Here is a 21,579-nt window from a genome sequence, read left to right on the forward strand (position 1 = left end):
CAACAGCGAGAGGAAGTGAGGAGGAGTGGAGAGTAACAGGCTAGAGCAGTGGTTCTCAAACTTTTAGCACTGGGACCCACTTTTTTAGAATGAGAATCTTCCATGACCACTGGAAGTGATGTCATGACTGGAAATGACATCATCAAGCAGGTAAATTTGTAACAATCCTAGAGTGCAGTCCTACCCACACTTACCCAGGAGTAAGTCCCATTTGCTATCATTGTTAAAAACACATACATAGTAGCCTGTTAAAAGTACAGATCTGTAACATGTCCCCAAATGCAGTCACATACCATGGTAGCATCAAGTCTAATGAATTAAAAATAAAATATTGAAATGAATGGGGTCCCACCTGAAATTGGCTCATAACCCATCTAGTGGGTCCTGACCCACAGTTTGAGAAACTCTGGGCTAGATTGTCTCTGACACTCTCTCCCCTAAACATTCTCTCCCACCCCATTCCCCTCTTCCTTTCCAATCCAGGGAGAGCAAGAGGAGGAGGAGCTGTTGCAGGCACACTGCTGGTTCAAGGGAGCTGCATTTGACTTTTCAGCCTTCCCAGGCACCGCAGGGTCTTGAACCAACCCTGCAACCAGCCTTCTTTCCTTTCCTTCCCCCGTAACGAGCTATCCAAATGGTAAACGTTGCCAAATACGTTTGAGTCTCAGTGAGCCTGTAACGAGTACAACCAAATCTATGGCCAGATGAAACATCCTCCTAAGCAAGCTTCTGTAGGGTGTAGACAAATGGGATGCAAATAAATGTGACGTGTGTGTGTTTGAATGAAAAGGAATAACCACCTTGCTGTTTTTCTCATTGGTTGTTGCAGATAGAAATTATCCGGAAGCGTCTCCACAAGGACCTCCCTCACCACCCTGTGGTCATGGTGAACTTCTGCCCTGACCTGAGGACTGCCAATCAGGCCAACCTTCGGAAAACCCAAGGAGAATTCATCTTCCTTGTGGACCGCAGTGGGAGCATGAGTGGCGTGAACATCAGCCGTGTCAAGGTATAATCATCTGACTGTGAACTGCATCTCTTGCTTTGGGTGGAGAGAATGCTCTGTTCTTCCCATTCTCTGGATTAGAAAAGGAAGAGGGGGACAGAGCAAAGGAGGAATTGAGGAGGAGAGTGGTGGGCTAGATTGTCTCTGATGAAGGTAAGTCTCTGGCACTCTAGGCCACCACTCTCCTCTCCTCTGCTTCCTCTTCTGCTCCATCCTCCTCTTCCTTTTCTAATCTAAGAAGGAGCAGCAGAGGTGAATGGATGGATGGAGATGAGCATGGCTAGGCAGTTTGGTGCCTCAAGGCCCAATCCTATCCCATTTTCCAGTGCCGGTGCAGCCATGCCAATGGGGCGTGTGCTGCATCCTTTGGTGGGAAAGCAGTCACCGAGACCTCCTCAAGGTATGGGATCATTTGTTCCCTTACCTCGGGGCTGCACCGGTGCTGGAAAGCTGGATAGGATTGGGCCCTCAAGCAACTGCCATAGCCAGCCTCATGGATGGGCCAACCCTGGGAGTGCACTTCGTTTCTTTTATTGTATTGTTTCTTTAATTATGGTATTTGTTGTTGTATTTTATGTTTGTTGTAAGCCACCTCGGCTGCTCTGTTATGGGGAGCAAAGCAGGATAAACATTCTTTAAATAAATACTGTCTGGGACCACAATGCGCAACTGGATTGAAAGGGTAGTGATTCCAGCACCACCGCTGCCTTCCCTCACCTGACTCCTCTTAGCAAATGTGAGTGTCTCTGTTGGATGCTGGTAGGAGAAGGCAGGAGGGGTCTGCTGTTGCCTTCTTCTCCCCTCCCCTTGGCAAAATGGCTTCCTTCTGAGTCCCCTGTGATGATGCAGGGAGGAAGACCCATTGGCAACAGCAGTCCCTCCTTCTTCCACCCTTGGAGAAGGAGGAGAAGCTGCTGCCATCGCCTCCCCATCGCACTTCCCCCATTTGCCCAGGGGGTGGGTGGGAGAAGCTGCCAGCCACCCCTGTTGTGATGTCTCGCTCCCTTCTTCCCTCCCCATGGGTGAAGCACCAAGGGAACTCACTGTAGGGCTCCTGCAGACTTAGCCCAGCCCAATCCCGCTGATTGCCATCTTGTGCCTCTGAGACCCAAATAAAGGCAGAGTGGGGTGCGGAGGGAGTGCATAATTATTATGACACTTTGGAAAGAGCTGCCTATATTAGCTGAAGCAAACTGAATCAGAGCACTTAATGCATAAATTTGCAAGTGCCTATGGGAGGGTTTACAGCACAGAAGGGAACACTTAAGCTTTTGGCAACCCCAGCACAGGTTATTGGAATAATCCAGGACCGCGTGAAAATGTTGGCCAAGAGGTTTTGAACGTTGTCTAAGAATAGAATGTTGTGGGAACATCTCTCTGTTTTCCAGAATATAAAGAAACAGGTTCAATAAGGCAGGAGGATTTTGGAGTAGATATAGCATCTTTTGTACTTGCCTGTGGACTGGCCAGCTTGCCCAGGTGGCCAACCAAGGTAGTTTTCTCAGGTGGTGGATAGATATCCATGGAAAATAGATTGGTAGACCCCTAAAGCAGCTCCCAGCAGACATTCTAGGCCTCCATCACCATTCTCTTCTCTGGTACGTGTCTCCAGGCGGTATGACCCTGAATACCGGTTTCGGAAGAGTAATGTCAGGGATGGGATGTTGTGTTCGTGCCCCAATTCAAGCCACTGCTGGACTTGCAGGAAGGCTCCAGGCACCAAGACCAAGGGTCTTCAAACACTTTATATTCAGCCCACCCACACATTTTGACTAGCAACTGAGGGCCCAATCCTATCCAATTTTCCAGCACCGGTGCAGCTCCAATGCAGCCCCAATGTAAGGGAACAAATGTTCCCATATCTTAAGGAGGCCTCTGTGATTGTTGCCCCACCACAAGATACAGTGCATGTCCCATTGGCACAACTGCAACGGCACTGGAAAATTGGATAGGATTGAACCCTGAGTCCAGTAGCATTGTAATTAAGCATGAACCCCCCTTTCTTCTTCTCCCCCCCCCCACCCCCTGCCACTTCCTTAATTGTGCTGAATGAAGTGACTCCTGGACAGGGTTGCTCTTATTGAAGGCTCAGCTGAAGGGGGGTGAAAGGGGAGAAAGAGAGGAAGCAAATATTTGCAGATATTTGCAAATATTTTTCTCTAAGAACCTTCTTAGAGTTATGTGCAAAATGTATGTGCTATTTTCTAAAATGGACCCCTTCTGCCCACTGCCCCCCCCCAAAGCAAGACTCAGGTGCCACAGCCCTGGCAATTGAAATTTTCGGGACCCCCGTGCTCTAACCCAAGGGAATCATCTCCCACTCAGCATCACTACCAGGGGTTACTAATAAAGAGAACTGCACGAAAACGGTTTCCAATGAGAACATGTTCCAATCTTTCTCACCAGTCCTGTTTGCCAATGTGCAGAGTCAGTGCACGTAATCTTTTGAAGCCTCTGCTGTCCTCTCAAGGTTTCTCATGCACTCATGGCTAGAACCACGTGTGCCTTGGGCGAGAATCTGGAGAGCGCCAATAGGACCTCCAAGGTCAATATGTTGTTTGGATTTTTCACACATTCCTGTTCTATCTCCAAATATATCCCGCTGCTCTTGGGGAGAGAAAAGAGGTTTTTATTAGGCCTTATACGTCAGCCGACACCCTCCCCTGGAGTGAATTGATCAGACTGATCTGCTTTGACACAAAAGGGGGGGAAAGGAAGTAATAAGACAGCAAAAGGGGTTTTATTTGAAACTGTGCTGGGTTTCAATAATGAGAATGCCTTTGCGCTGTTGAACCTCCAGGCTGTGAATGAAGATAAATGACAAATCCAGTAGAATGATCTTCTGGAATCAGAAGGGAACAGACAGAGTTCCTCGACTGAACTTTAGTTTTTTCTTTTTCTTTAATTTGTTCTTGAGCTTTTCAGAGCACCATCTCTGCTGCTTCTCCTGCCCCCTGGACATGAATATGGCTACTAGCCCAAAATATGCTTTTCAACATATACCTCTTTTACTACAATTGTATTATCTCAGAACAACCACTTTTAACCTAGTTAACTGTTGCACTGTGGCACATGCAGCAAACAGCATGCCCCTGCTGTGCGCACTCTTCGATGAGCCATCCCCTTCTGTGGAATCACAGAATGTGAGATTTGGATGGGACCTTAGAGGCCAGCTAGTCCAACCCCCAGCTCAGTGCAGGCCACAGCTACAGCAATTCATCTTATATATTTATTCCAGATTTATTCCAGTCTCATTTTTCCATGTTTATGCATTTGTTATAAAATGTTTGCAACTCAATCCAGGGGTTCAGGATGAAATGAGAGAGATGGTTCCATGAAGTATCATGTTTGAAAGTAGGAAGGAACGGCAGCACCTGGTAGGAGGGAGTGAAAAAAAGACTCTCATGAAGACATCAGAGTTGATTTCTGTTGCTGGATAGTCTCAGTGGAGAGTGGCTATGTGGATATCATGGCGAGCTTCTGAATGTCACCATTTACCTTGTAACATTTACCTTGTAACATCTGAGCATTTATGTTCAAAGCTGATACCTGCTCCACCTCTGAGATAGTTTACAGGTACATTCCCCACCAATTTTCATGTTTGTATGGAACATTCCTGGTATACACTAGTACCTGTGGTCTTCTTTCATTTGGGGGGGCCTTTTGGAAAATGAAGGCAAATAAGCAGAACAGATTGCGGCTCTGCCTCTGAATTTGTCCACTATCTGTTGAGAAACATCTCCCTGGTGTTGATGTTTTGCATCATAAAAGGGATGATTCTTATATCCTCGCTCCAGAAGGAGATGAAATTGAAGTGACGGAGTAATCTAGCTGACAGCTCTGGATGATAGATTAGCATAGGAAGATAGTACTTAAAGAGAGATAATTGCTTTCTGTCCTTCGAAAGCCACCCAGACAGAATTCAGTGATGGCAGATTTGCTAATTAATTCTTGCTTAATAGCCTCATGCTGAATTCTCTCTTTGAATTTTATTGTTGAAGTCTAGTGATTAAGGGTGCTGTAGTCCTTGCTCCTTGTAGTCTTGGATGGGGTTATTTTGCATCCTTATGTCAAATTATTTTGCGGTGTTAGATCTTGGCTAAATGGGGCAATTTGTACCCAGGCCCAGGGTCAAAAGGGGGGCCCAGGAGCCAAAGGAGGAGGCCCAGAAATTTCCTGGGATCTGACATTTTCCTATCTACTCAGACTTGTTGCTCATACGGGATGCTGGGGACACTACTGATGCCTCATGGGTGGGTAAACCTGGGCTCCACAGACTTTTCCAGCTGTCTCTACCTCCCCTCCCCATACTTTGACCCTTCCTGCCCCTATTCTGCTCGCCCGTCATCACCCTCTCCTGCTCTGTTTCAACCCTCCCCCTTTGCAAAGGGGTCCAAAAGAAACTTTGTGCCCCCTGATAAAATTCCTCTCAGAGGCCCTGAGGATAGGTGCAAGGTACTGGAGCACATGGATGTGGATCAGAAGGGCCTGGGACAGAGATGTAGATCAAAAGGCCAGAAATTGAAGGCCTGATTAAGGATGATCAGTGGCAAGGTGTATATGTGTGGCTCCTCAGTATGATGAATTGAGTCAAACTGGTGAGCCAGATTTTTTAGAGTTCTCATATAGAATCCACAGGGCACCTATTGACTTCCCAGTTCACCTGCTTCCTCTTGGACTGGGTAACTGCAGTTTCCCCTCCTGCCACCGTCAGGGGTGGTGCTGTAGAGCAGAATGCCAGAGGGTAAACTGTGGGACTGTGGATAGTAACTGGGCATCTGCTAAGAAAGTGTGGCAACTTGTTTTCCAAGTTATTGTGCAATTAGGCCTGTTGTGCATAGAATGCACAGCAATGGCTTGGGCCTGTATTTTACTGCTTAGGACTGGGTTGTGGATTATGGAGTGACACACAGATCTGCACCCCTGAATGGGGAATGATGTACAGTTATGTCAGGTCTGCATCCCTGAATGGGGAGCAAGGTGCAGTTAAGAACATAAGAAGAGATCCACTGAATAGGACCAAAGACCCATCTGGTCCAGCTTCCTATATCTCACAGTGGCCCACCAGATGACCCAGGGAGCACAAGACAACAAGGCACCTGCATCCTGTTGCATCTGGCATTCAGAGAGAGCCTACCTCCAAAACCAGGAGCTGCATATATTCATCATGTCTTGCAATCTGTGATGGACTTTTCCTCCATAAATCTGTCCAATCTCCCTTTAAAGGCATGTAGGCCAGGTGCTACCACCATATCCTGTGGCAAGGAGTTCCACAGTTTAATCATATGCCAGGTAAAGAAAAATTTTCTTTTGTCTGTTCTAACTCTCCTGACACTCAATTTTAGTGGATGTCTCCTGGTTCTGGTGTTGTGTGAGAGGGAAAAGAAGATCCCTCTATTCATCCCCTGCATAATTTTGTATTTTTCAATCATGCCCCCCTCCCCCGTTGCCTTCTTTCTAGACTGAAAAGCCCCAAACCTTTCCCCATAAGGGAGGTGCCCCAGCCCACTAAACATTTTGATCACTCTCTTCTGTCCCTTTTCCATTTCCACTATACCTTTTTTGAGATGTAGTTACCAGAACTGGACACAATACTTCCGTTTAACCAGCTTAGTGCCCCTGAATGGGGAATGATGTGCATTTAAGTCAGGCCTGTGCTCTTGCATGGGGAATGATGTGCAGTTAAGCCACATCTGCACCACTGAATGGTGAACGATGTGCAGTTAAGCCATGTCTGCATGATGCACAACTGTGCGCACCAGGGATGCACAGCGATTTTCTCAGAAAAATCCCTGATGAGCATACGTTGCAACATCTCTTTTGAGGAATGGCCTTGTGTATGTGGGGCGAGTACTGAGGAAGGCAGAAGTGCCCACCGAAATGGAAAGGCTCAAGTCCTATTGTCAGTCCATTTCTGTTTCTCCCTCTGCCTGTTTCTGGAGGACCTTGATGCAAAGCACGGCTGCCACTTCCTCTCTTACAAAGAGGCTACTCATTGATCTTCAAAACAAGGATGATGAGCCTCCTGCTTGTCACTCCTGCAGCAAAGGGCCTCCTTGCCTTGTGCTTCAGAAATGCTGTTGTGGCTTTCAAACAAAGGCAGCTGCCTAATGTTGCTTAATTAATGTGCTCTTCAGGCGACGGTCGCCACGCGGTGAGCTCTCGGTATCTCTTGTGCGCAGAGCAAAGTCAAGCTGGGCAAGAGAACTTGAGCTGCAGCAAGTATTAGCTTGGCAGATGCTTTGAACAAGGCATAGCAGGCACCCTCCTGCAGGGCCCAGCGGGGCAATGGCTTGACATCGCGCATGGTTTTGGTTTGGACCCGATCCAACTTTTTCCTTCCTCAAAGCAGAAGAAGTCGAGATCAGTCCCAGCCAATATGGCACTTGGCAAGCGTCCTCCCTCCTCCCTGTGCCAGCCTTTCATCCCCCCAATCTGGAGTAGCTGGAGTAGGAAGCTAGCTAGCTAACTGGAGTAGGAAGGGGGGGGGTCCATTGCAGGCTGTGCAACGTAGTGTGTCAGGGGGCGTGCTTATTTTCCTCTACTTTCACTGTTCCGTTGGCAGCACTGACTTGCAGCAAGGAAGTTAGGCAGGCTGTGTGTTGTAGTCTTTGTTAGGAAGCCCTTGGAGAAACTACAGCTCCCAGCAAACTCCACACCTTTCTTCCCAGTTAGCATCAGGATGGAGGGATGCAAAGAGGAAGGACCATCCTTGCAAAGTCTGGAGTGTTCCAAGCCTTCTCATCTGGGGACGTTCTTGATATCTGGACTGAATGCTGACTCATGATATTTTCCTGCCTGAAGCAGAGCGCCAGATAACTTCTTTCCCCTTTCTCTCTCCCCCCCACCCGTTAACCCTTCCTCCTTCCATTTCAAACTCTCCTCTTCATTCTTTTCTGTTAGTAAGAGGATGGTGAACATCAGCATGGTACCATTTTGCCATTCTTCCTTGGTGGATCAGCCGTGGTGGGTGTTGCTTGGTGGGCCGCTGTGTCACCTTTATGAACTGGCCCGAAACATCCTGCTCCACCCTGCTCCATGGAAGGACCAGCCCTAGCTGGATCACTTGGAAGTGTGGGGAGACTGCACAAGCAATGGCAAGGCTTCCAAAGTGAGATGATTCTGGGAACTAGCCAAGAATCTAAAACTGTGACCGGGAGCAGTGGCGTAGCTAAGGGGGTGCAGGGGGTAGCACTTGCACCGGGCAACAAGCTTTAGGGGGGGGCAGCAAGCTGAGCTTGACACTAGTGGCCAAAATTGTGAAAAGAATTGGTATGTACGATTAATACCATCACGTTATATATCATTGGAAAGGTAATTTAATGTAGAATGCAATGAAGAAAACCACACTGGAACATCTGTATTCTATCAAACGTTATGGCCAATTAACCAGAAAATTAAAGAACAACTGCCTTATGGAACAGAAAGTGGATTTCCTTAACTCAAAACTGACCTATGAGACTGAGGGCACAATCCTAACCCCTTATGTCAGTGCTTTCCAGCACTGGCATAGCAGTGCCAATGGGGCATGTGCTGCGTCCTGCAGTTGGGTGTCACTCACGGAGGCCTCCTCAAAGCAAGGAAATGCTTGTTCCCTTACCTTGGAACTGCATTGCCCTTATCTCAGTGCTGAAAAGCACTGACATAAGGGCTTAGGATTGGGCCCTGATTGTTCTGATAACCAATGAGATGTTGCTATGATACAGCATATGCATCCGCTCTCATTTCCATGCCACTGATCGGGAGCCCAGGGAGGAACCACGTTCCCCAGTTCCCTTCAACCCTCATTCCTCTGCTTTGCTCCTGCTCCTCCTGCATCCTGGTCTAACTAGGGAATTCTACAATTATCTAATTACTTTTGCACAATCTGGTTCGGCTTTCGCAAATATCTTCTCCGAAGACCTGCCCCTGATATCCTGCGCCCGAGGGGGTGCACCAAATGCTGCCTCCCTTACTCAATGATGTGCCAGCCTCTGCTCTTTCCACTTTCCAATGCACGAGCCCAGCACTCTCCTCCCTTCTGCATTTCCTCTTCCTCTTCGTCCCCCTCTTCCTTTCCAGTCCAGGGAGTGGAAGGAAGAACAGTGGAGGCAAGTAGCTGAGCAGAGATGGACATGCCCCAACAATATGTTTCCTGAGGCAACTGCATGGATGGGCCAGCCCTCTCACCTCCTGCCCTTCATCTCCCACCTGTAGGCTTTAGTTGATACACCAAAGCCAGTCATCTCCCTTCATCCCACTGTAACAGTCAAAGGATGCTGAATTATGACTTCTTCCTAGTATATGTTTCTCCCTTGGCCCAAATCTAGGGCCAGTTCTGGCATGTGGGAGATGCAGACAGGAACCTGGGGCCCATACCCAGGACTGTGGGGACTCCATGTTCCATGCCAGCATGAGGCTTGTGGAGGGATGGATGAGAGTGGCAAAGCAAGCGCATTGGCTGTTGCTAAGCGACGACTGATCTGTAAAATGGAAGAGAGAGGTAAGGCTCTCTCCAGAGTCCTGCCTGTTGAGCAAAGGTGAATGTGGACGTAGCAGCGATCTCTCTTTCAAACAGCTTTTGACTGGCTGAGAACGCAACTGCCTGTCTCCAGCTCAGGGGAGCCATTTGTACTCTCAAGCATCTTATCTCCTTAGATGACCTTTAAAAATAGGCAATGAAATGAATTCCCAGGGAGCTCAGTGCTCACTTCATAATCCTTTGATATTGGATTCAGTTGAGTTGGAGAGAGGACCTTCCAGGACCAGTCCAAGAGCTCTCAGCTCTTGAGAAAGCAACCTTGAATGCTGCTGAACCTCTGGGGGCAAGTCTCTGCTTTGTGCAAGAAGGTCCCAGGTTCAATTCCTGGCATCACCAGGCAGAATGGAGATAATTTCCTGCCTGAAACCCTGGAGAGCTTCTGTCCTGAGCAAGATGTACTCAGCCTGACTGGTTATAAAGCAAAGCCCTGTGTGCTGTTCCCATGTGCTTGATTTGAAGAAGAAGAGGGGGATGGGACTTGGGGAAGTAAAGAAAGTCGTGGGCTAGAGTGTCAGAAACGCTCTAGCCCAAGGGTACCCAAACCCTGGCCCGGGGGCCACTTGCAGCCCTTGGGAACTCCCAATCCGTCCCACAGGGAGCCCCCACTCTCCAATGAGCCTTTGGCTCTCTGAAGAGTTGCTGGAACCCAGGCTGGCCCAACACAACTGCTCTCTGTGTGAGGGCGACTGTTTGACCTCTCGCAAGAGCTGTGGGATGAGGGCTGCTCCACTGCTTGCTGTTTCATGTCTGTGATGCAGCAGCGGCAGTGAAGGAAAGGCCGGCCTGGCTTTGTGCAAGGTCTTTTATAGACTTTGAGCTATTGCAAGATCCTCATTCATTCATATGTTCCATCTCTACTATATTTATGTATGTAAATTTATGTACATTTATTCAAATTTGAAACGTGAATTTATTTTTTTCCTGGCCCCTGACACAGAGTCAGAGAGATGATGTGTCCCTCCTGCCAAAAAGTGTGGACACCCCTGCTCTAGCCCATTGCTTTCCTCTCCACCTCTTCTACTCCATTTCCTTCTTCTAAGTGAATGGAAGGAGGACAGGGGGAGAAGCTGCAGAAGTGGGCAGGTGGGGGGGCAAGTGCTCTCTGCCAATTCACTACCTTAGGAAACAGTCTCAGGGAGCCTCATGGTTGGACCAGCCCTGGATTTTTCCAAAATTCTCCCTATCTGAGTTTCTTTCAAATTTTGGAGTTCTGAGTTAGATTGTCTTGTGTCCAAAGTGGAGCTGATGCATTTGTAATCATTATTACATTTTCTGTTGCTCGGTTTTTTAATTTCTGAAATGCAAAAAAAAAAAAAAATGGTTGGCAACCTTCAGTCTCAAAAGACTATGGTATAAGCCTACAGCACCTGGTATTCCCAGGCAGTCTCCCATCCAGGTACTAACCAGGCCTGACCCTGCGTAGCTTCCAAGATCAGACAAGATCAGGCATGTGCAGGGTAACAGTTGCTGTATAAAGAGTGTGTATTGGAATCTTGGAAGATATCACCGAGGAGATAGGGTGTGGTGTCCACAGTGCCCCTTGCTCTAAGTAAATGCAGGGTTAAAGCCCAGGTGGTAGCTGGCGGTGTGCTGCACAGCTGCAGCCACTTGAGGCTAAAGTGAACCTGGGAGCATATAAACAGCACCTGGAGGAACTAGTGGTGTGGGTTGTAGGAGGAGTCTGACCTTGGACTGGGACTTGCCATATTGACTTTGACTTGGATACCCTAACTGATTTGACTTACTTACCTGGAACCTGACCTCAGACTGTAACTTTGCTTATTGGCTCTGGACTCTGATTTGGCAACTCTCATTGATTGGACTGGTTTACTTGGAATCTGTGGAATGGAACTGGACTCTGACTTTTGCTTGCTGCACTGGTGAGTTTTGCAAGGGAACCTAATCAGCCTTAAGTGGGCATGAGGCCCAGTGGATTGGGATTTGGCAGAACAGAGTGCTGTACATGTACAGCTCTCAGCAGGCCTGGCACAAGTTGGTGGCACATGTAGTGGCACCCAAATTTCCCCTCCCCCATTTTTGCAGAGGCAAACAACCTGACAGTTGAGCAGTTCAGCTGGTAGATTGGCAGGCAGGGGCAGACTTCATCTACAAGCTGATTTGCATTTGTTATTTGTTTGGTCTGTACATTTGAGCGATCAGACTTGGCTGGGCTTGAAAGGATAAGTTGAGTCCTTCTCCTCTTTGAATTCAGTGGAGCTTCTCTCTGTAGCCCTGATGAGCAGGCTGGATCATGTGGTCCCTCTCTGTGCATGAATGAATGATTGAATGAAAGGCTCAGTATATCAAAGAGGAGAGTTGGTGCTTATTCATTTCCTGCAGCTGGGCCTCTTCTTCTTCTTCGAGTCCACATGGCTGCTATTTCCAGAACATTTTTGAAAATATTTTGGAATGCCAGGAAGTAAACTTAGGCCCAGCGCAGATGTCATGAGCTGATCCTCCGCATCACAGCGCAAGGGAGGATCAACTTAATCAAACTGGAAGTGTAGCACGGGTGTGGCAGAAATAATGCTTCCTTTCAAGGAGGGGCGGTAAGGGAATCTGAGCTGCTGAACAGTTCTGGGGCCATATCTCCCTGAACTGAGCGATCGGTCCATGGATACTGGGGCTGAAACGGCATGGGGAGCGTGGGTGGAAATCTCGCCAAAATTCTTCAGTGTCAATTTTGCCTGATAACGGCAAACCTCTTCGTCTCCAAATTTGATTCCAGACTCTGAAGCACAGAAAGAGTCGAGGGGTGTTTCGGCAGGACGATCAGTCTTTTGACAAGGTGCTGCGTTAGTACTGCCCAGACATTTTTCCTTCTGCCGCTGGCTCAGGGTCAACATGAAACATGTAGCTCTGAAATGGTGCTTGCGTGCAATGCAGAGGATGAAGTTCTGGGGTCTGAGCGTGAGATCACTGCCACCAGAGCTGGATGCTGTGCCCAGGAGTGGGAGGATTGCCCCAAAGAGATCACTCTTCACTGTCTTCCTCCATGTCTCTTTGGAAGGGTCTGGTAGCTGTATGGCCACGTCTTGCCTACTAGTGTGCTAACACCTCCAGGCCATCTCCACGTTTATCAGAGTTGGACTTGGGGGGGGGGGGCAGACGTGCAACGTGGTCGCTTGCCATGCTGTGAAGTATTTCTGACAGGAGAGCACTTGTGTCGGTCACTCCTCTCCCCTCTCCTCCTCTCCTCCTCTCTTCCACCCTTCCTCTTCTGTTCCATTTTACCTTTTCAAACACAGTGCATGTGAGAGGAGGAGCGGAAGTGGTTTGTCATGCGCTGCCATCAAGCCAGGGTATGGCAACTTAAGATGAGGGGGGTGTATGGCTAAAGGAGGCCGTGGTGGATGGGAGGTGTCAGCTCAGGATTTCTCACCGTGGGGATCAACCTATGGTAGGAAGAAAATGGTAAGCATTGGCTATGGAGAGTGGGGTGCTGGAAGTAAGCGGTGCAAGTAAGTGGAAGTAAGATATTGCCCTCATTTGCACTTCCCAAATTGCAAGTGGGCTTCCCAGCTTGGGCAGAGTTGGGCAGGCCCCATCTGAGGCTCCATTTTGTTTTTCACCTGGCTACTCCTCTGAAACTCATTGCTGGACACTTCCAGTGCGCAGGACTGGCTCAACCCACTGCTCCTGAGTTCCCACACCCTGCTACCTGATGGTAAGCCAGCCTCTGATTCCTTCCAGCCCCTGAATTGGAAAAAGAAGAGGGGGGTGTAGCAGAAGAGGCAGTGTGGAGGAAGGGAGAACCTCTGACTCTCTAGCCCACCACTCTCTTCTCCTCCAGACTTCCTCTTCATCCAATCCAGAGAATGAAAGGAGCAGCAGCAGCAGAGGAGGTGAGTGGGTAGACAGAGGTAGGCCCCCCTTACCAGTCTGCTGCCTGAGGTGACTGACTCACTTGGCATCCTGGATGGGCCAGCCCTGCCAGCACTTTCCCATTCAAAGGAAGTTCAATTCATAAGCACTGTCCCTGGGACGTCTTGGCGCTTGGTGGAGTGGGGAGTGTATCACAGTGAACTTTGCAGGATAGGCACCCGTCCTTCCTTGAGTTCTGATGTTTCCTGTCCTTTGCAGGATGCCCTGCTGGTTGTTCTGAAAAGCCTCATGCCGACATGCCTGTTCAACATCATTGGATTTGGGTCTACCTTCAAGGCATTGTTTCCTTCCAGCCAGACCTACTGTGAGGTGAGGGAAGCCACCTGAACCTGCTGGAGCATCCCTTCTTTGTGCATTTCAGGTCCCACTCAAGCCTGTCCTCTGCTGTTGAGGACTGGATTCAGGTGTGGCAACCCACACCCTGGTCCCTGATGTGCAGGAGTAGCCCCACCACAAGGCCCACCAAGTGGTGAATGAGGAGAGAGCATCCTGGGCCAACCTAACAACTGCCTGGTCACACCACCTGGTCACTGTCCCATCCTTTTTTCCGCTCATTGTCTTGGGAAAGCAAGCAGGGAGGCGGGACTCACCTTCTCTGCTGATACTGCTGCTGAGGGTTGATGTGGTGGAGCTAGAGGAGAACTTGGGCTCTTAGTAGAGAACATCCACCTTTACTTGCAACACATGCATCTCTTCAGGTGGGAGGTGCCAACATCCCTTTGAGTCAGTCGAAATGGTTTTTAATTGATTACCTGGAAACAATTCTTGTGCTCCCTCTATAGGAGAACTTGGTCATTGCGTGCGAGAGCATCAAGAAGATCCGGGCCGACATGGGTGGCACCAATGTCTTATCGCCTCTGAAATGGGTCATCCGGCAGCCAATTCACCGAGGCCACCCGCGGCTTCTTTTCCTGCTGACCGATGGGGCCGTTAGCAACACTGGGAAGGTCATAGAACTTGTTCGGAATCAGTCCTCCACCAGGTACAGGCACCTCGGAGCTTGTCCCTCAAATGGCCAGATCCTTAAGTAGGCAGGAGACAAATATGGACATAATTATCTGAAGGATTTTGAGGAATGCTGCAGGAGTTCTGCTCAGGCCACTGATATTGCTCAGGAGGGGTTTATATGTGCCTATGGAGGTAGTATCATCTAATGGTTAGAGATCAGCCTTTTTTATCTCATGGCACACTGACAAGGCACTAAAATTGTCAAGGCACACCATCAGGTTTTTGACAATTGACAAGGTGCAGCAGGCTGCTGGTGGGGAGGTTCATATCTCCCAATGGCCCTATTAATAAATGATATTTATTTAATAAATCGCCAAACTCCCACAGCACACCCGTGGACCACTTGCAGCACACCAGTGTGCCACAGCACACTGGTTGAAAATCGCTAGATTAGAGTATCAAATAGGGACTAAGGACATCTCACTGTATTCCACCATAAAGCTCATTGGGTGACCTTGGACCAGTCAGTATCTCTCACCCTCCTCAGAGCATTGCTGTGAGGATATGAACATAGTAGACCCTCATTCTGCTCCTTGGAGGAAGAGTGGAATCAGTGGCATGCTACAGGGGATGCAAAGCACTACATTTTGCAGGGATCCTCACCATGGCAAACAAGTGGCCCCTTCCCTTTGGAGCCTTTCCAGGCATGGGAGTAGTATGGAGGTGTACACCCGGAATGGCTCCAAAGGGAAGAGGGAGGGGCCACTTGCATGCTGGGGTACGGCTCCCTGCAAAACTTAATGCTTTGAACCCCCTCCAGCTACACCACTGAGTAGAACAAAAAATAAAGTATTAATTTTTGAAAGCATATGAGCCATTCAGTTCAATCGCTAGCCCATTTGATTTTGTAAAGGAAGGGCTGGGGAAGAGGGCACATATGCACGATTGTGACGCAATTGTGGCATCCGTACAACAAACCAATAAAAATTGCTTTTTTTGCAGCCTTAATTCACGCATGCATCACTGACATAGAAGGGGGCGGGAAGACGCAAGTGTACTGTAAGATTTGAAAGCTGTGGCAATCTGCCCATGTTCCAATTTTAGAAATTCTCTTCATTAAATCAAAATTCAGGAGTGAAGCACAGAGAAGAGTGAACCTGTATACGACAATGGGAAAGAATGGCGAGTGGGAGAGGGTTTAATTAAAGCAAATGTGACATGATAATAGAAAAAAGCGCCCCAGCTTTTGATTTCTTTGCTTCATTCGGTCTGTGCATTTCCCCCCTCTGTGTTATTGATGTATGTGGGTACATTGATAAAACACTGCAAAAAGGCAAACTGAATGTACGATTGTTTCAGGGTTCTTTTTGAGCTGAGTTTTACCAATGAGTGCATGCAGAGCCTCTGAAAGGCATTTTATCGGGGGTTACAAAGTTTCTTCTGGGCTCCTTCCCAAAGAGAGAGGGGGGTGAAACAGAGTAGGGAGGTGGCAATGGGGGTAGACAGAACGGGGGCAAAACAGGCAGGGGGAAAGTATCAACAGCTGGAAATTGAGCCCAGGTCTACCAGTCTTCCCAATGCAGAACTCAGGTCAACCTGCTTGCCTGGCGTTGTCAGCTAGATACAGTAATACAGAGAACCAAACGCACCAAATCAAGTCTCTCTAAAACCTTTCAAATATAGAAAATCATTGCAGGAGATTAGTATCATTTTATTTAGGCTCACACTAGAGTGGAAAGTGTCCTGTGTACACACAAACTGACTTCTACAGCAGCTCCAAGTCCCGCGTCTCTGTTGCTGAGCTCCTCTACATTCCTTCATGGTAAAGGAATGGATCCTTCATAGATTCTTCCTTTGGATCCACAAACCAAAGAAATAGAGGTGACCTTTGTGGTTCATACTGTAGCAGATCAGTTTCTTCCAAGATGCGACACCGTTGAACCATTTTTGCCCAGCCCGCAGGTGTACACATTTGGTCCCTGTTGCTTATTTGCAACATTGGGCAGAAAGGGCTTAAGGAATGTATGCATTGCTGGGCCTGGTGTGCATAGCTTGTGGCAGTAGTCACCACCATGTGCCCCCGGTCATGCCCCCGGCATCCCACGTGGCCTGTCAGTCTGGGTGATATTGGAAAATGGAAGATCCCAGGAAATTTCTGGGCCCTTGTCTTTGGCTCCTGGACCCCCTTTCTGACCCTGCGCCCAGGAACAAATTACCCCCTTTACCTCCCTCTCCTAGGCCCTGTGTGGATCTGTAAAACGCTCCACAAAAAGACTGTTGATACAACTATATATGTTCACATCAAGACTGACTTATTTTTGCAGTGGCAAAGGCTGGATAGTGATGATCAAATTCTAATCTCTCTTCTTTCCCTATTTCCCCCCAATGGAGGATTGGGGGTATATATTGGAAGACACAATATATATCAGCTGTCTTCCCTCCTCCAATCCCCAAACCATGTTTTTGTCCCGTTCCTGTCTTTTTCAATCTGTGCCTTTCTTCTGGGCAGCTGCTCCCTCCCTCCCTGTGTTGACAAATCTGTGGGTCCCATGACCTGTGCTCCAAGCTGACCGGAAGGCACAGATTAGCCCGAGACAATGACCTTCCCAGACTGCTTGTTCAGCTTTATGGCTTCACGGATTCTGACAACTCTGCATTTTCACTCCTCCGTTCTCGATACTGCTTCATTATTGTGCACTCCCTACACTTATATTGGGGGGGGGGAGGGGAAATCAAAGAGAAATAGAGGTGACCTTTGTGGTTCATAAGCGGTAGACTATCATCTCCAGAAATCTCCCTACAGTCAATGGATGGAGAGGACTGGGATGCTGCTGGGTGGTCCTGCCCCCAACCATTTGGGGGCCTCTTCCAGGACCGGGAACTGTATGACATGATCCTGGTCCCTGCTAGTGTGTACCAGACCTGCATGTGTGCAGTTCTGTGCAGGTAGGGCCTGTTCTTGGGTTGCAAATACCCAAACAAACCTGTACTGGATGAGGAACCCAACCAGTGTTTAGCATGGCCTGATCCAGCGGGGCTGCTCTTATGTTCTTATATTGGTTCTTCCTCACTCTCCCCACTATTCCCACTAGCCAAACACCTGTCTGATGTTTCATCTTTGCCTGAATCCATCTCCTAGTCTTTGCCATTGACATTAGTCATGGCCATTGAGAGCAAGATGTGGGGACAAGTCCCACATCTCTAAACTCTGCAGAGAAGGAAAAGAGCTCTTGGCTAGATGATACTTGGAGTCGTCCTGTCTGTCTGGACATGTGCAGGATTACACTGTCAGACTTTACAAGTTGGGGAGGTTAGTTCCTCTCAGCAAATTGTCCAAGGACACAGTCCTAACCAACTTTCCAGCACCAAGGTAAGGACAATGCAACTCCGACGTAAGGGAACAAACATTGCCTGACCTTGAGGAGGCCTCCGTGACTGCCCTGCAACTGCAGGATGCCAGCACACGCCCCATTGGCATAGCTATGCCAGTGCTGGGAAGTTGGTTAGGATGGCGTCCCGAATCATCTTCGCTCTCCTTAGCAAGTGAAACGAAAGGAGTTGAACGAGTCCCAGCAAGGGTTCCTCCTCTACCGTTTTGCGGAGAACAAAATGGTGGCACCATGAGACCACCGCTAGAGGTTTTGTTGCTGCCCGCTACTGGGTCCCAACCCAGCTGCTGAAGACCTCTGTTCCACTATAAGCTCTTGAACCGATACCCTTCCATCATCACTGGATCAATGTGCATCTGTGGTTTTTTTCCTCCCCCCCCCCCCGCATGTGCAGGTGCTATACTTTTGGCATTGGGCAGAATGCCTGTCGGAGGCTGCTGAATGGGCTTGCTGCTGTGTCTAAAGGAAGTGCAGAGTTCTTGGTCGAGGGGGAGAGGCTGCAGCCGAAGGTAAGGCTTCTCTCTGTCCGTGAGGAATAACCGTGGGCTTGCCGTGACTCGGTGGTGAGGCTTATGCTTTGCAATCAGAAGGCTGCAGTGTCAATCCCCAGCATCGCCCGCATAAAATGAGTCCTAGTTCTTAAGAATAGGAAAGACTTTGTCAGACAACATCAAACTAGGTGGCCTAGTGGTTTGGCACAGACTAAGAACCAGACCAAACAGGCAACTTTTCCTTGGGAAAATACACCCTTGAGTCCCATCTGTGAGTTTCAACTCCTGTGGGATCTGGGAGCCTTGCAATCCAGGCTTTCTTTTAAGGTTAACGCTGTGCTAGTCCCTCCTCCCGTGCTGCCAATACCCTCTTGGCAGACACCAAGCCATTGGCCACACACATTTCTGGGAGTAAACCCCATTGAACACAGTGAGACTTAGGGCCTGATCCAGAGCCCTGCATGCTGGCTTACCGCCATAAGACACATTTGCAAGCCCTTACCACAGGCCCAGCACCGGAGCTAGGCCAGCGTGAGCATGCGCTGGGCCAGCTCTGGCTCTGGGCCTGCGTTCCACCCAGACTGCCTGGTGGTTGCCTGGTGGTGGAGAGGTCAGTGAGGGTGTGGGGCGAGGCAGGGAGTAAGTGTTCCAGGGAGGGGGAGGCGTGGGAAGTCGGGCAGAGGGAGGGGAGGTGGCATGGCGGGGGAGGGAGCAGGGCGGGAGAAAAGTGGTCCTGGTGGAGCTTGGTTCCACCAGATCCTGAGTCCTGCGTGGGTCTGCACAGTCCAACACCGAACTCTCCAATTCTCCAGCAGCTCCGGAGCTGCCCCATTGTGGGGCTGCTTTCCTTACCTGGGGGAAGGGGACGAAAGTTGCCTGGTTGCGTGCTGGATACTGCAGCAGCCATTTTACTGCTGGGCAGCTCAGGATTGTCTGTAAGCATGGAGAGGAGCTATACTGAAGAAGGGTTCTGCCCGCAACCAATCTAGCACATTGTGTCGCCATCCAATCTCGCAGTTATCAAGAACCACGTGAGTTTTGCAACCACACATGCAAAAACCCATGTGGTAGAATCCAAACTTGTGGGTAGGGAGAGTGATGAATGGAAAAATAGATACATGGATATTCTGTGGCACAAAACTCACAGGATAAGGAAACCCACATGAGTTTTGCATCCTCCTGTGTGCTTATTCTGTGGAAAATGCCTGTGAATGCAAGGATTTCTGCTTTGAGCCTGAGGCTACTGCAAAATCTCAAAACCTGACCCACCCAAGGAAATTGCTTTAAGGACCTAAGCTCCATCTGACTCTAAAATTCAGTGCTGCTTCTGTTAGTCATGGGAAAGGATAAAGGGAGCCTGTGCAGACCTTCTTGTAAGTGCAGACTGCCCAGTCCATCCGCACAACATTAAGGACTAGAAACTTAAAAAGAAGAAATAAATGCTGAGCCCCCCAGCACTGATGGAATTCTGTCCTCACTACCAATTGCTGCGTGTCTGTGGAGCAGCCACCACCTTGGCTCCAGAAGCACCTGGAGCAGCGGTTTCCGTAATCAAAGGAATTAGGCTGCAGTCGGTTTGCAGAGCAAACAGGAAGTTGGTACTGATGAGTCCAATTTGTGTTTGGTGAACCAATCACCAAGAAGTACGGGGTGAAGGCAGAATGAGTAATTGGGGTCAGTCCGTTTGGGAACCAAGACGTTTTTTGAGCAAAGCTTCTCGGAAGAGTTTGTGCCAGCTGTATGTCAGGGCTGTTGATTAAGAGGGCAACAAGAAAGTGCACCCAGGTTAAATACTCCTGTATTTCAATGAGTTGATGGTGTCTTTCAGTGGTTGTTACACACATGAGGAGAGAAATCAAAAGCATCACTTTCATGCTGCAGTCGTGGCTTGCTTGCCCATGTTGCTGTGATGGTCACCTCAGGCCAGTAGCATAGTTGGCCCTTCTGGCCAGGGGCCTCACTAGGGAGGTGTGGGGTGTGCGGGCACACAACCGTTCTGAGTGCCCTGGCTTGCCACCACCTCAAGGTGTGGCACCTGGGGCCTTGTACTCCCCTGGCTCCACTTTAACTACACCACTGCCTCAGACAGGTGCATCCTTCCATTTTCCCACTGCTCCTCCCTGGCTTGGAAAAGGAAGAGGAAGTGTTGGGAAGCAGAGAAGGGTGGGCTAGCATCAACATCTCATTTGGCCTGTACTCACTCCTGAGCCCACCAGAAAAAATCCCGGCTAGTTCTTTCCTTCCAGCTTCTTCTGACATTTTTCTAGGACTTTGGTGCTTTAATGGCCAACACAGTGTCAGTTTTTTTGGCTGAGTAAACTTCTGATCATTTAATGACTCTCTCCCCCCCCCACTCCACCCCAGAAGGGCTGCGGGGGCGGCTGCAACTTGACAGCTGCATGGCTCTCTGCTTTTTGACGCCCACGCAGTGAGTGGGCCCGATGTCATTGAAGAGCCCCCGCGGAACGGTCACCCGAGAGATGCTATTTACCCTTTTGTGTTCAGAGCAAGCAGATTGGGGTGTGCACGTACATGCACATGGGGTGGGGAGGGGAAGTGCTTAGAAGAGAAGAGCCTGGCTGAAGAAAGTTGATTCCTTTCATAGCAAGATGCAGATCAAAGCAGGGAAACCAAAATCAGATTGCTGGTTCTTTCCCCTGGCAGAGATCCCCCCCACCCCCAGCTCCTGATCTCAGAATTGCATGTGCGCAAAGCCAGAAGGGACAAGAAAGAACCTGCAGGCAATGGTTTTGAGTGTGTGGCATCTAAGCATCTTTTGATGTCAGGCCCCGCTTTCACATCAGCACGTGGTCTTTGTAGCCTGGTTAATTGCTCCACCGAACCCCAAAGGCAGTCTTCAGTAGTGACAATCACCAATCCCTTAGCAGCCATCTCTCCAGGGCCAGCCCATCCATGTGGTCTGCTGAGGTGGTCACCTAAGGGAACAGATTGGTGGAAGGCACCCATCTCCACCTGCCCAGTCACTTCCCCTACTCCCCCTGCTCTGTGGATTGGAAAAGGAAAAGTGGAGTGGAGTGGAAGAGGAAATGTGGACAAGAGGAGAGTCTCTGACACTCTAGCACAGTACTCTGCTCCTCCACACATAGTGTTCTTTTTCTGAACCAGAGAGTGGCAGAGGCTGGAGCATCACCAGCTTGGGGGGGGGGCAGCATTTGGCATGCTGTCTCAGGTGCCAGAAGGGGACCAACACTATGTTCAGGTCTCCACACCCCTCTCTCCAATCTGGCTTCTGCAAAATTTTGCTGCCTCCCAAGTTTTGTGAAACCTTGCACGTTATTGTCACTGGCAACAAAGAGGGATGGACAGGAAAATGGCAGT

The 21,579-nt window shown here is 49.1% G+C and overlaps 1 protein-coding gene across 1 annotated transcript in view; it reads left to right on the plus strand.

The window, feature by feature from the left end:
* VWA5B1 (von Willebrand factor A domain containing 5B1) overlaps positions 1–21,579 on the plus strand; it is a 57,332-nt gene that overhangs the window by 11,378 nt on the left and 24,375 nt on the right. The window contains exons 7-10 of the mRNA XM_066637707.1: positions 830–1,009; positions 13,611–13,721; positions 14,195–14,394; positions 18,144–18,258. Of these exons, the coding sequence (XP_066493804.1) occupies positions 830–1,009; positions 13,611–13,721; positions 14,195–14,394; positions 18,144–18,258 (606 nt within the window). The remainder of the gene's footprint in view (positions 1–829; positions 1,010–13,610; positions 13,722–14,194; positions 14,395–18,143; positions 18,259–21,579) is intronic.

The sequence above is a fragment of the Tiliqua scincoides genome, chromosome 9, assembly GCF_035046505.1.
Source record: "Tiliqua scincoides isolate rTilSci1 chromosome 9, rTilSci1.hap2, whole genome shotgun sequence".
Classification (NCBI taxonomy): domain Eukaryota; kingdom Metazoa; phylum Chordata; class Lepidosauria; order Squamata; family Scincidae; genus Tiliqua; species Tiliqua scincoides.